This window comes from Polyodon spathula, chromosome 2 (assembly GCF_017654505.1).
Source record: "Polyodon spathula isolate WHYD16114869_AA chromosome 2, ASM1765450v1, whole genome shotgun sequence".
Taxonomy (NCBI): domain Eukaryota; kingdom Metazoa; phylum Chordata; class Actinopteri; order Acipenseriformes; family Polyodontidae; genus Polyodon; species Polyodon spathula.
This window is the reverse complement of record NC_054535.1, coordinates 84395544-84409375: the sequence shown is the minus strand read 5'-3', so window position 1 is coordinate 84409375 and position 13832 is coordinate 84395544. Positions and strand designations below refer to the sequence as shown.

At 41.1% G+C, this 13832-nt stretch overlaps 1 protein-coding gene across 1 annotated transcript; it reads right to left on the bottom strand.

The window, feature by feature from the left end:
- Positions 1-120: 120 nt before the first annotated feature.
- Positions 121-13229, bottom strand: LOC121327038 (peptidyl-prolyl cis-trans isomerase C-like). The gene is made up of 4 exons (XM_041270816.1): positions 12862-13229; positions 7510-7618; positions 1150-1334; positions 121-774 (listed from the first exon to the last, which is right to left on the bottom strand). The coding sequence occupies exons 1-4, from the start codon at positions 12964-12966 to the stop codon at positions 646-648; spliced, it is 528 nt and encodes a 175-aa protein (XP_041126750.1). The 5' UTR covers positions 12967-13229; the 3' UTR covers positions 121-645.
- Positions 13230-13832: the final 603 nt, after the last annotated feature.

Below are 13832 nucleotides of genomic sequence, written 5' to 3'. Positions count from 1 at the left end.
ATTAGTTTTACATACAGGTGCACGATATCCAAATAGTAATTCCTGCATGCTTCATCAAACACACCTGACCACGTGAAGCCTTGCTAATCCAGGATATGGTAATGATACAAAAAAATATTGACACCATGTGTAATTCCTTAACTTGATATAATTGTTATGTAAGTGGTACAATAATATATAAAAGGTGTGTATTGGTTTCTACGTAAAAATATTGCACTGGTTTTCCTGGTGGAATTGAGTAGTTTTAACTATTTTAAATAAAATACAGTCTTCATAATTATGTTCATGCTACCACACTTTCACACCAAATCGCTCACTTTGAATTATTGCCTTTTATTGAAGTTCTTACTACTGAACAGGTTAGTCGCAAGGTTAATATACCTGGCTAGTGCAGAAAGAACAAACAGTGCAACATATTTTTATTACAGTGGTATTGCATCAAATACTGCGGAGAACTGAGCCACATAACAAAATATCATAGCAGACCAAGAGCACTGGATTTAGTGTCAGAAATGTGAACCCTTTTATCTAAAAGTTTTGAACTTTGTCCTGAACATTGATGCATCTTAACATATTAGTGGTTTGTGAAGCTATACTTTTGATCATGCATAATTCTACACATAATAGTAATAATAATATTACTTTTTACCAGCCTTCAAATTCTATCACAAATGGTTCTTTCACGTCTATCTTACCACTGTTAAAAATCACACAGTCCTGGAAGGGTTGATTTCTATAGTTTGTGTCTTGAGGTTCTATTGTATGAATCACAGACTGAAAAATAAAGAAAGAAGGTATAGGTTCATTTAATATAACTTAATCCAATAAAACAATTCAGTAGAATGTTTGCCAGACAGAATACATTTTGCATTTGAGATGCCATTTAGCCTACAGTACAAGTTATTGTACTAACTGCTACCAGAGCGCCCAGTCAGAACAAACAGCAAATGTCATTCATTCTGACTGAGCTCTAACTTATTGTTTTATGCTTTAACCTACTGAATTCTTATTTGGAAGTTTTACTAATACTTCCTGATTACTTCTTCTTGAGGAACCATGAAGATTCACTTGGCTCTATAGTAAAGTTGTCTCTAGTAACTGGTTTAATACTAAAAGACCAGTTTCACCTGTATATAATAAATGTTTTACCATTCCTTCAAGGCCCTTCCCAAACACAACATGCTTGCCATCCAACCAGGGTGCTATTGCTGAGGTGATGAAGAACTGGGAACCATTGGTATCTGGGCCTGCATTGGCCATGCTGACCCACCCTACTCCCAAGTGCTTCAGCTTGAAGTTCTCATCTGGAAATGTCACTGCATAGATGCTCATTCCTGAAACAAACAATGCCAGAGAGAATGTGGTTAGACGTACCCATTTATAGTCATGCTCATGGCACAGTCCCAAACCTAAGCTATTTGAACTACTTGGTGAAATTAAAAATCTGTATGCTACTTTTTCTTTTCTTCATCACCATCTTGCTTTGTTAAGATTTCAAATTAGTGCAATTATTTTACAAAACTTTTACTAGCTCAATACCTAGTATTCCAGAGTGCATTGTAAGGTTTTCTGACCGTCATAAGAATAATGAACAAAATAAGTATTGTTTGCATAGAATATTTTAAAGAAATCCAAAAAGATCCTAGTGAGATTCAAAGCCTGTAGAAAACATTGCATCAAAGGCAAGGCATGTAGTTATCAGAAGTCATGGTTTCCTCATAACTGCAGAAAGTCTACATGAAAAAAGTCCAAGTGACAAGTGTTCATATCACAACAGGCTTACTATATAATCTGTTCATAATCACAAGTGTTCATATCACAACAAGCTTACTATATAATATGTTCATAATCACATGACTCAGATTTCCTCTGTTCCAATCCACATGTTTATTCCAACCACATCATTAAGTACACCGTGTAACAAATTTTTATTTATTTTTTTGTTCCTGGGTAGTAAGTGTTATTTCCTAATTGCTTATGCCTCAAAAGTATAGAAAATGGCCATTATTCCCCACAAACTTTGCTTTTGTGACCAGGACAGTGATATTTCAAAATATCACTATTTCCAATGGGAAAACGGGCAAATGTGTGTCTTTTCAGTCACATAAAGTCAGAAAAAAACAACATATGAATCCAAATTAACATGTATTTATACTAAAGTAATACAAACATGACTATAAAAGATTTAGAAGTGAGAAGTTTTTTGAGATTTACGATTATACTGTAAATACATGAAGTCAGTCATTAGGAAGGGGGCTGAGCTACGGCACCCAAGTTCAATAACTAGGACAGGAGACGGTGTGGCATCTGAGGATTGGAGGAGCAGATGCGCTCGTTAACCTAGGGGTCATGAGCGAGGGTATAAATAGGGGGGCGTAGTGGAAGTGATGTGTTCCTTGGTAAATGGTTAGTGTTTTAAACCTACAAGGCGTCTGTGTTGCCATATTGTGAAGCGTGAGTTTTTGTCTTGTGTTTCTTAGTGTTTGTTAACTGTTGTCTGTTTTTTAGCAGACTACCAGTAGCACAATCCAGAGATGCAGCGAAAGCCAGCATAAACCCAGACATCACTTTCACCCCTGCATTTCACAGAGAACTGTAAGATACCAAGAGCACTTATTCACTATCACTAAGAACTGTGTTTGTGTTTTGTGTTTATTGTTTGTGTGTTAAACTGAACTTTTGGTTGTGGGTTAAACCCGTGGGATTCTTATAAACTGAAGTGATACACGCTGTTGTACTCACTTCCATCATTTATTATTTACAGGTGTTTGCCATAAGGCTCTGGACATTGACATAATTTCAATAAACACCCTTGCTCCTGTTATTTATTGTCTGTGTGATTAATCCTCTCTGCACTGCACTCACCTGTATTTATGCACCACTTTGCCACACGTGGTGTTAGTAGTGGGATGGTCTACGCAAACACTGTCAGTGCTGCTTGAGCAGCTGGACAGCAAACAGGAGTCTGAGGAGAGATGGAGAGAGGAGAGGTACACAGCGCTGATTGAGAGGGTCGGGCTGGCGATACCGCCCACAGCATCAGTGGGACCTATCATGGTGGCCCCGAAGGCGAGGACACACAAAATGTATGTCATGGCCCAGAGAGTTCTGGGCAAGCCAGTTAGGACCCTACCTGATTGGAGAGGCACAGGCAGCTTACCAGGCTATGATGGATGATGACGCCGCTCAGTATGACCTGGTAAAGCTAGCCATCCTCCACCGTCTTAACATCACGGAGGAAACCCATTGTGTGAGGCTCAGGGAGTACAAGAGATCCCTGAATACACGCCCCAGAGTGGTGGCGCAACAGCTCTGTGATCACATGGTATACTGGCTCACCCTGGCGCTGAAAACAAGTGCGCAGATAGGGGAGACCATCGTCATTATGCAGTTTTGCCATGTGGTCGGTGCCGAGACACAGGCGTGGATACGGCGCCACAACCCCAACACCCTGGACCAGGCAACGAAACTTGAGGAGAATTTCGTGGATTCTCTGATGTCAACCCAGCCCAGGCTACTCACCGCTCCAACACCGCAGCACATCCAAGCATCACCTCCTCTCTCTGCACCTCCAACCCCACTACCGGGACGAGGTCAACAACCTCCTAGATCACCGGCCCCAATGGGCAACTTTTTCTCCCCTCCATGGTGACCAAGGTTGGCCCCCAGCTGAGGTAGAGGTGCTACCCCGCCCCGTTTCCATATCAGCAGTGGGACAGATACCTAAGCCCTGTACCCTCCTTTCCCCCTACCTGTTTTAGGTGCCACCATCAGGCCAGGTTATGCCCATCTGCGATGGAGTGTGACGTGTCCCTCTGCAATATGGCATCCGATGTAGGTAAGCGGGGGAAAAATGGTCGGGAGGGGCCTGTTAATGTGATTTTGGGAAATGTGAAAACCCATGCATTACTGGACACAGGGAGTGGTCAGACCTTAATTAGAGCATCTCTCTTGGGCTGTGTGTTGTGGCAGCCACAAGGTCAGATAGCTATCTCCTGTATCCATGGAGTCATGGCAACATACCCCACAGTCAAAGCATATTTATCGATCGGTCCGATAAAACGTCGCCTGGTAGTTGGGGTGGCGGAAAGGCTACCACATCCAGTTATTCTGGGTCAAGACTTGCCAAACTATAAAGAATTGGTGAAATTAATGGCAGTCCCGACCGCACACGTAAACGTGGCTGAAAAAGCCGAAAGTGAAATGATTGGTAATATTTTTCCCTTTCAAACTGAAATGTTTTCTCCTCTGTTCTGCCTGAGAAAAACAAATAGAGAGAAGGATGCAGAAATCGGAAGAAGCATTAATGAGACAAGGCTGGGGGCTGGTGGGAGCCTGTTATAATGGTAACAAACGCCAGTCAAAAGGGGTTGGAATGCAGTGTGACCGAGAGGGTAAGGTTACTGGGCCATCAAGGGCAGGTGTTACTCCTGCCCCTATCAATATACCAGACATGTGGCACTCAAGCGTGGACATAGTGTGGGGCCAAAATAACAACCCCTCACTCGTGCACTCTCAGGGACAGGTCTGGTCTGTTGAAGGTAAGGATGTTGAAGGCGCTGGGGCACTAGTATTTCCACATTTCATTATCGTGGGGCAATTACTGTATAGGGTAAACCTTGCCATGGGCACAGGACAGCCTGTAACACAATTATTGGTTCCCCCTTCTTGTTGGCTGGAGGTCATGAGGCTGGTGCATGATATCCCTTATGTGGGGCACCTCGCCCAGACTGCCAGCGAGTAGCATCAGGTTGAGTGCGCCCCGCCCCTTTGGTCCCACTGCCGATTATTTCCACCCCCTTTGAACGCATCGCAATGGACAAAGTCGGCCCTTTGCTACCTTCTGACTCTGGGTATATGCATATATTAGTGGTGGTAGATTAGGCAACACGAAACCTGGAGGCAGTTCCATTGAGGTCCACTAGTGCCGCGCGATAGCCAAAGAACTTGTGCAGATTATGGCTAGAGCAGGGATCCCCAAGGAGATATTGACTGATCATGGAAAATACAACATGTGCTCCTACTTGGTGATCGCCTAGATTTGGTTGGTCGTTTGGCCCAGGTCAATCTCAAATCGGCTCAGCACAGACAACAGCAGCATTACAATCAAAATGCATTAATTCGAACCTTTCAACCTGGAGACAAGGTAATGCTGCTGCTTCCCTCACCAGAATCAAAACTATGTGCTAAATGGCAGGGGCCATATGAAGTGATTCAGGCTTAGGAAAGGTGAATTATGAAATTAGACAGCCCGATCGCCGTAGACAATTAAAACAAGAAAAATATTGTCCGAACTGAACTGTTACACAGGTGACCTCATATGCATTGCTGAAGTGTCCACGGAAAATACTGCTGTCTGTTTTTTTTTTTTGGTTTCTTTTGCATATTGTAAGCGAGTGTGGTTAAGATTGCTCAACAGTTTGAATGTAACACCCCGTTCACACTTACTGAGTCGGCCTTGGGCTGTCTCTGGGCAGCCTTAAAATTTCTGTTCACAGATGAGGTTTTAGGGGGCCTAAGTGTGTTCACATATGTGGCTGAAAAGAAAGCCTAAATTGCGGCGAAGTGCTTGTCGGGAATGTAAACAGTGATGTAAATACCGCATTCCCGGAAGTCAACATAAGAGATTGAGCTGGGAAATTTGCAGACGTAAATATGGCAATCTTATTTTTTGCAACACTGTTTGTACTGTACTTATTGCATAAGATAATACGATAAAGGTGTGTGTTGACAGTGCAGTCGGTTACTGTGGAATGAAGCGATCATGTTGTATCATGTGTAAATGCAGCAAACAAGGATGTGTACATCATTACATTAGTCACAATACAGATTATTATATTAATGGTGACTGAATGTATAATGTCATATGCATGATTTATCAATATTGAGATTTACAATCTTAGCTACAATCTTAAATGTGTGTGTGTGTGTGTGTATATATATATATATATAATATATATATATATATATATATATATATATATATATATATATATATATATATAAAATTTATGTGTATACACACAAACACAGACACACACACATACACCGAACACAAACACAGACACACACACATACACAGAGTGTGAGAGCGCAAGTTTTATCTTTTAATGAAAGCTGTATGATGAAGAAATACTTACCATTCATGACTGACCCAGCATCATCATCATCAAAAGTGTCAGTGTATTCAATGCATTCCCCATTGCTATTTTCTGGGCTGGAGATTGCCATAGGTTCCATAAAATCCAAGATCCATGGTGGGTTTATTTCTGGCCTGCTACTCAGTATTTTCGAGAGTTTTCGGACAAACTTGCATGTTTTCACCACAGAGATATTGACTTGGATCGCATTATTGAGGAGTTTGGTGATAAAATGAGTGATCGGGAAAGGATTTATCAGTATGCATGTCTATAAAGAGGTATGTGAAAAATACAACGAACAAGGGGTGGGGCTTGGTTGGAGATGCAGGACTGTCCTTTTGCGATTCAATACATTTTAAACCTGCTTTACTCTTGGGAGAAAAAAATATTTAAAACAGCGCGTGTGAAAATAAATTGGACCTGACGCACCTGACAAGTGCTGAATAAATGGACTGCTAAGGGTTCATTTCTGCATCATCCCAGCTGCTACCCCTTAAAACCGATATTGTTTTGACCTACTACGCTCGATCTTGTAGGGGAGTGGTTTGAGGTAGGTCACTGCACTGACGCGTTAAGGCCGGCCCAGGGCCTGTGTTGGGTTCACACAGGCAGATAGGCCAGCCCTGAGGCGGCATTGGTACTTTAGGCCGCATCAAAAAGCTGGTCTAAATTTCACCCGGCCCAGGACCGCCTTTTCATTTTTCGAGCGTTCACACATGAGATAATGCGGCCCTGGGCTGGCCTAAACCGCAAGTGTGAACAGGGTGTATGATGTTTAATCTACACAACTGAACTGTGCTTTAACCACAGCTAGTTTTTTTTTTATCTTGTCAGAAATTGTAGGGTTGTGCAGTGCAGCTTTCAAGTCAAACGTCACATAAAGAAGAAAAAAAAAACACAAGCAGCTGTTGATGTTAAACATTCAGACTGCATTGGACCCTTTCCAGATGAGGCCCAAATTAGTTATTTATTGCAGCAGAACTAATGCAGACAAATGGATAATACCAGGATTAATTCACTAAGTGTATACTATTATAATTACTTATATCATAACAATGATTGGGAGAGGTTTCAATTATGTATATGGGAATCACTTGGCATAGAGGTGAAATACTGGTTAAAACAACATACATTTAGTCAACGCGGCACGGAAAGGATCACAAGGTGGCTTTGCTACTTACAAAGCAGGTTCCACCAATAAACACAAAAGCAGCCGCTTGCATGTGACTAATATATCCATACATTGGCTAAGCAGAGAGTTAGAAGAGATTATAAATAATAATGATCAGAAACCATAGCAATCTATTGTATATGCTATGAACTACCACACATAAGCTTTCAGTTTACAACTGTTCATACTCTACCTCACCAGTTGCAAGGGCAATTAAGTTGTTCACTGTCTTTGGCACAACTTCCCCAAATAACCCAGTAACTATTCTGCCAACCTCGTACTCTCCCACGTGGATGTCAAAGAACACCTGAAACAATAAAAAAACAAGTACATATACTGTTTGAGTAATATAAATAACTGGCATAATAATGTGCATCAGGTTTTATTTAGAACATGAGTGGCTAATGTTTTTTTTTTTCTTCACAGGGTTACGGGGGGAGGGGGGGTAATAATTGACACATCACAGGTGCAGTATATAGAAAATGACATCATTTTGGAATGTTAAAATTATAATTACTAATTACGATTGATTCAAAATATTATTCCATGTACACGCTTAGTAGTACATTGATAAATTAATCAGCATGTCTTAGATGTTTGAGTCTGGTTTCTGTAGTAGCACCATCTGTATTACAGGGCGGTTAGAAAATAAGTTTACCACATTAATGCACCATATCATTGATGTTGTAAACTTACTTTATAATCACCGATTGAAACTGTGTTGTTATGTGTTAACAACTAGAACTACTGTTCCCATAATGCTTAGCGTAGGTCACGCAGAATGTGCATGTTTGGGGTTGTTGTTGAAGTGAGCTGGAGACTGCTACACAGAAGCTCATGTTAGCCACAGCATTGTTATTATTAAAGGCTTTAAACCTACTCCCGGTCTGTCATTCTTAAAGAAAGAACAAACATAACATTGTGTTAGAAGCGCTGGGTTGGCGAGAATGACGAAGCAAACAAAGAAAGGACTCTGCAAAATGCCGCAAGAAAAGAGCTGAAGATAAGAAGAATCGCTACTACATAAGGGAAGCGTGAGTAGTAAAAACAGTATGATGCTAGCTAACAAAAGTGATGGAAAGTATGCACAACAGTGACAATTAAGAGCAATTTGCCATAGCAAGAGAAATAGCTGTACCTAGAAATGTTGTCATGGATAAACGCAGTCCTCCAACGCCTATGCAACTGACTGGCAACCTAGCTGATAACTGGAAATGTTTTAAGTAGAGATTTAACATATATTTGGCTGCTAGTGGTGCAGGGGGGAAATTATGAAAAATGGAAAGCTTCGATATTCCTGCGTGTTGTTGGGGAAGATGTATTGGACATTTATAATAGCTTTCTGCTTGACAATGGATATATTCATGGCTAAGTTCAAGGAGTACTTTGTTCCAAGACAGACCATTACGTTTGAGAGATCTTGTGATCAGAAGCAGGGAATTACTTTTGATCAATAGCTGGCTGAATTGCATGCACTTAGCAAAAAGTGTGAATTTGGAAATCTGAAAGACTCACTCATAAGAGACAAAATAATCTGTGGTATACCTGATAATGGACTCAGGGAGAGATTATTATGTGAGCAGGAGTTAACTTTGGAAAAAACAGTTTATATGTGTAGAGCAGCAGAGTCCTCCAGAGCGCAAGCGAAGGAGCTTCGCAGGGACGAGACAGCCGTGCATGCAGTAAAGAGAGAGGAGCAGCACACTAAACGCTTTAACAAGCAAAAGCAAAGAAAAGAGAAATATCCAAATTCATCATGTGGAAAATGTGCGGGCAGTCACAAACCCAGGTCATGCCCTGCATATGGCAAATCATGTAATAACTGTGGGAAAAAGAATCATTTCTCAAAATGCTGTAAAGCTGAGGTTACAAACACAAAGGTTCACACAGTAGAAGTGGAGCCAGTGGAATTCTTTGGTGATTCTGTAGAGATTTGCAATGCTGAGAAAGCTGAGTTGATTGTGCCATTGACTGTGAATGAGACTATTATACCATTCAAGCTTTACACTGGAGCACAGGTAAACCTACTAACGATGGATGGCTACAAGACACTGAAAGTGAAAAGCAAGATCCACCCTGTGAAACTCAAGGTTACTGACTACACAAGAGAAAATGTGCCAGTTAAGGGGGCCTGCATTGCAACTTTCCAACATAAGGAGCAGCAGTTTAAAACACAGCTACTGATCGTGGAGAACAGTGTTCAGCCTATCCTGGGAATCAGCACATGTGAAAAGCTCAAACTGTTAAAGAGAGTCTTTGTAGTAACATCACAGGCCAAGAATGATCAGGAATCACTACTGAGTGAGTACAGGGATGTATTTCAGGATCTTGTATGTTTGACTGGTGAACACAAAATACACATCAATGACCAAGTGTCTCCAGTTGTGCATGTCTGCAGGAAAGTTCACATTAAGAGGGAAACTCAAAGAGGAGCTTGAACGTATGGAAAAACTGCAAATGATATAGAAAATAGATGAGCCTACAGACTGGGTCAGCTTGCTGGTGATAGTTGTAAAGAAGAATGGGCAGCTCAGGATTTGTCTAGACCAAAAGGATCTCAACAAAGCTATAAAACAAGAGCATTTCAAGTTGCCGACCAGAGAGGAGATCATGTCACAGTTTGCTGGTGCGAAATGGTTCAGTAAGCTGGACGCGTCGTCTGGATTCTGGCAAATTAAATTAGACGAGGCAAGTTTGAGATTGTGCACTTTCAACACACCTGAAGGCAGATACAGATTTCTTCGCCTGACATATGGGATTCTGTCAGCACCCGAGGTTTACCACAAGATGATCCACGTGATATTTGATCACATACCAGGAGTTGAGACCATGATGGACGATATCATCGTTTGGGGGTCCACAAGAGAAGAACATGATCAATGAGTGAGACAGGTGTTGGACTTGACGCGAAAGGTGAATCTGAAACTAAACAAAGAAAAATGTGAGTTTGGTGTGAAAAAACTTACCTTTGTGGGAGATTTTGTCTCAGAGGAGGGAGTTAAGCCAGACCCCCAAAAAAAACAGCAATCGAGAACATGGAATGTCCAAGGAACAAAGATGATGTCAGACGCTTCCTAGGAATGGTGACTTACCTTGCCAAGTTCATACCGCAGCTGCCAGAGCAGTCAGTGCAGTCAGCACCTCTCAGATGTCTTCTCGAGCAGAAAAATTAGTGGATGTGGTCACATGAGCAGGAGAAATGCTTCCAAACACTGAAAAAGACAATCACAGAAAAGCTAGTGTTAAAGTTCTTCGACCCGCTGGAAAGCACAAGGATATCTGCAGACGCTTCACAATATGGCCTAGGAGCAGTGCTATTGCAACAGCATGAACAAACTTGTCAACCTGTTGCATATGCATCCAGAGCTTTGACGAGTGCGGAAACCAGATATGCCCAAATAGAAAAAGAACTACTGGCCAGAACATATGCGTGTGAAAGGTTCCACCAGTATGTCTACGGACAAGCCTTCGAAGTGGAAACCAACCATGAACCACTGGTGGCAATCATGTCTAAGCCTCTGACTGACTGTCCTATGATGATACAACAAATGCTCATCAGACTGCAAAAGTATGATGTGCAAATGATCTACACTCCGGGAAAGTTTATGTTCGCCACAGAAACACTTTCTTGAGCAGTAGACAAAAATAAAGGGGCAGACACACAGAAAAGTGCAGAAATACAGGCCTATGTAGACATGATTGTGACATAATTGCCGGTGTCTGCTGAGAGAAGTGAGCAGATCAGACAAGAGACATCAAAACAAAAGACTATGAACAAGCTCAAAGAGACGATACTGAAAGGATGGCCTGTACAGAAAAATGATTGTCCACAGAGAATAAAGGACTACTGGACATGCAGAGCAGAACTCACTGTCGTGAATGACATAATATTCAAGGGAAATAAATACATCATTCCAGCAACACTCTGCAAAGAGATGCTACAAAAGGTCTATGAAGGACACCTGGGTGAGGAAAAATGCAAACGGAGGGCGAGAGAATTCAGGTATTGGCCAAGAATGAATCAGGATATCAGCCAGACTACAGCTTCATGTGAAATATGTCTCACATACAGACCCAAGCAGCAAGCTGAGCCCCTCACACATCATCCAGTACCTGAAAGACCTTACTACAAAGTTGGAGTAGACCTTTTTGACTGTAATGCGAGGAGTCACATTGTGGCTACAGACTACTACTCTAACTACCCCGAAGTTGCTACATTACCATCTACAACAAGCAGAGCAGTCATCACGTACCTGAAAACATTTTTCGCGAAACATGGGGTCCCATGTGAACTGTTCTTTAACAACGGACCACAGTTTGTGGGTGGTGAGTTCGCTTCTTTTGCCAAGGAATGGGGTTTTCTGCACACCACCTCAAGCCCTAACTATCCAAGGTCCAATGGCCTAGCAGAGAGCTCAGTCAAAGTAGTCAAAGGTCTGATGAAAAAGGCACATGATGGAAACGAGGATTTCCAGAGGAGTTTAATGATCTATCGGAGTTCGCCACTACAGAATGGTCTGTCTCCAGCCCAGATGTTCATGGGTCAATGCATATGCACCAATCTTCCTGTGCACGAGAACCTGCTGATACCAAAGGGAGCACACAAAGTGAGGAACGCTAAAGAGAAACAGAAAGAGAAACAAAAACAGCATCACGATAAAAGTGCAAAACACCTACCCTTCCTGAAGCCTGGAGGTCAAGTTCGTCTCCAAGACCACTTCACAGGCACCTGAATGCAGCAAGGACGTGTGCAAAGAGAGGTTGCATCGCGTTCCTACGAGATCCAAACTGAGAGTGGAACATCACTGCGCAGGAACCACGTAGACCTGGGACTCCAACCAAAAGTCAAAGAGACTGACACTCAAGACAGTCATGCTCCAGAAGTGTCACAACACTCCAACAGTGAACAGGCTGATCAAAACCACCTGAACAGCACTGACATTGGTTAACAGCTTTAGTTAGGGCACAAGCTGAGCAGTACAGTAGACCAAAAAGGACTATTAGACCTCCAGAGAGACTTATTGAAAGTTGCTGAGTAGCAAATGGACAGTGTTTTATACAATATGTCTTGAAGGACTGCTCATTTGAAAAAAAACTAAAAAAAAACATACAAGCTACTGTATCTCCATAGAGCTGTTTAGGTCTGATGTATATAAACAGTTCTAAGCAAATGTTATTCCTCTTAAGAGATAAGGGTGAAGTTTAAAAAAAAAAAATGGGATAGTAAGTTACGTATAGGTAATGGAAAATTGCATTCTGAGTTTAAAAAGAAACAAGTGTGATTTTGTTTGGGCACATGTTTTCTTTAGAAACAAAGAGACAAGTGTTTTCTTTTAAAGGAAGGAAGATGTGTTGTTATGTGTTAACAACTAGAACTACTGTTCCCATGATGCTTAGCGTAGGTCACGCAGAACGTGCATGTTTGGGGTTGTTGTTGAAGTGAGCCAGAGATGGCTACACATAAGCTCATGTTAGCCACAGCATTGTTGTTATTAATGTCTTTAAACCTACTCATCTGCATTTCTACATCAGGAACATTATAATACCAACCTTAGCTGTTAGTTTTGGTCCTCTTTTTCCTTTCACGCAATCCACAGCAGGAAATGCTGCTAAGACTAGAATCGTCAAAACGTTGAGTACTGTTCTCTGTTCCATCTTACGTGGTAGGAAGGACGTGGAAAAAATACTCAGCTTCTGGTGGAAGACGAATATAAATCATTGATGCACTTCATGCATAGAGCAGACACGTGAACATGGCAGATATTACAGAATCTTTTCGGAATACGTTAGAAGGAGGAGTTGGGGTTTTCACGTCTGTATGTTTCAATTAGTGGTTTTTGGTGCAACATTATTTCTACTTGGCCACAACGAATAAAGTATAACAAACACAAGTGGCTAAAAGTAAATGACAAACTATTGTACGCTCATAGGATCTGGCTGATATTTTCAGCCAGTGGATGCAACATTGCGTATGTTTTGTATGGCAAATTCTTCACTCTGTTCATAATCCGTTCGATATGCTAAATACTGTAGCTGTTGAAAATACTGCAGCTTGATTAATTACATTAAAACAATGAATAGGCAGTTCTGACTTGAGTAAAGCCTAATAAAGTACTGCATTGACAAAAACAAAACAAACAAAAAAAAGCTTAGTTCAATGCAACATTGGGTTGTGTTTCGATACAGTACATACTGTAACAGGTTTTACAAGTGTGATTACATGTTGATTAAAATAACTCAGGAAAGATTACATTAGAGATTAGTATCAATAATTACTTCTGTGGCAGTGCAGTTGGAATATATATATATATATATATATATATATATATATATATATATATATATATATATATATATATATATATATATATATATCGCGAGGAGAGACTATTTTACCTCTATTATAGGCATTGCTTACTGTACAGTAATTTCGTATGACTAGATGTGTAACAATTCCTGATAATTAAAAAAGGCTGATGCCTACAATTTATATACAGTGTTGTAATTTAATAGTTTCTGCT

What these genes read in the sequence shown, in the direction of transcription:
- LOC121327038 (XM_041270816.1), bottom strand. Translation starts at nt 12,966, where the DNA reads ATGGAACAGAGAACAGTACTCAACGTTTTGACGATTCTAGTCTTAGCA. An exon ending in GACCAAAACTAACAGCTAAG is followed by an intron (nt 7,619 to 12,861) that starts GTTGGTATTATA and finishes TTATTGTTTCAG; the next exon opens with GTGTTCTTTGACATCCACGT. An exon ending in GGAAGGGCCTTGAAGGAATG is followed by an intron (nt 775 to 1,149) that starts GTAAAACATTTA and finishes TTTATTTTTCAG; the next exon opens with TCTGTGATTCATACAATAGA.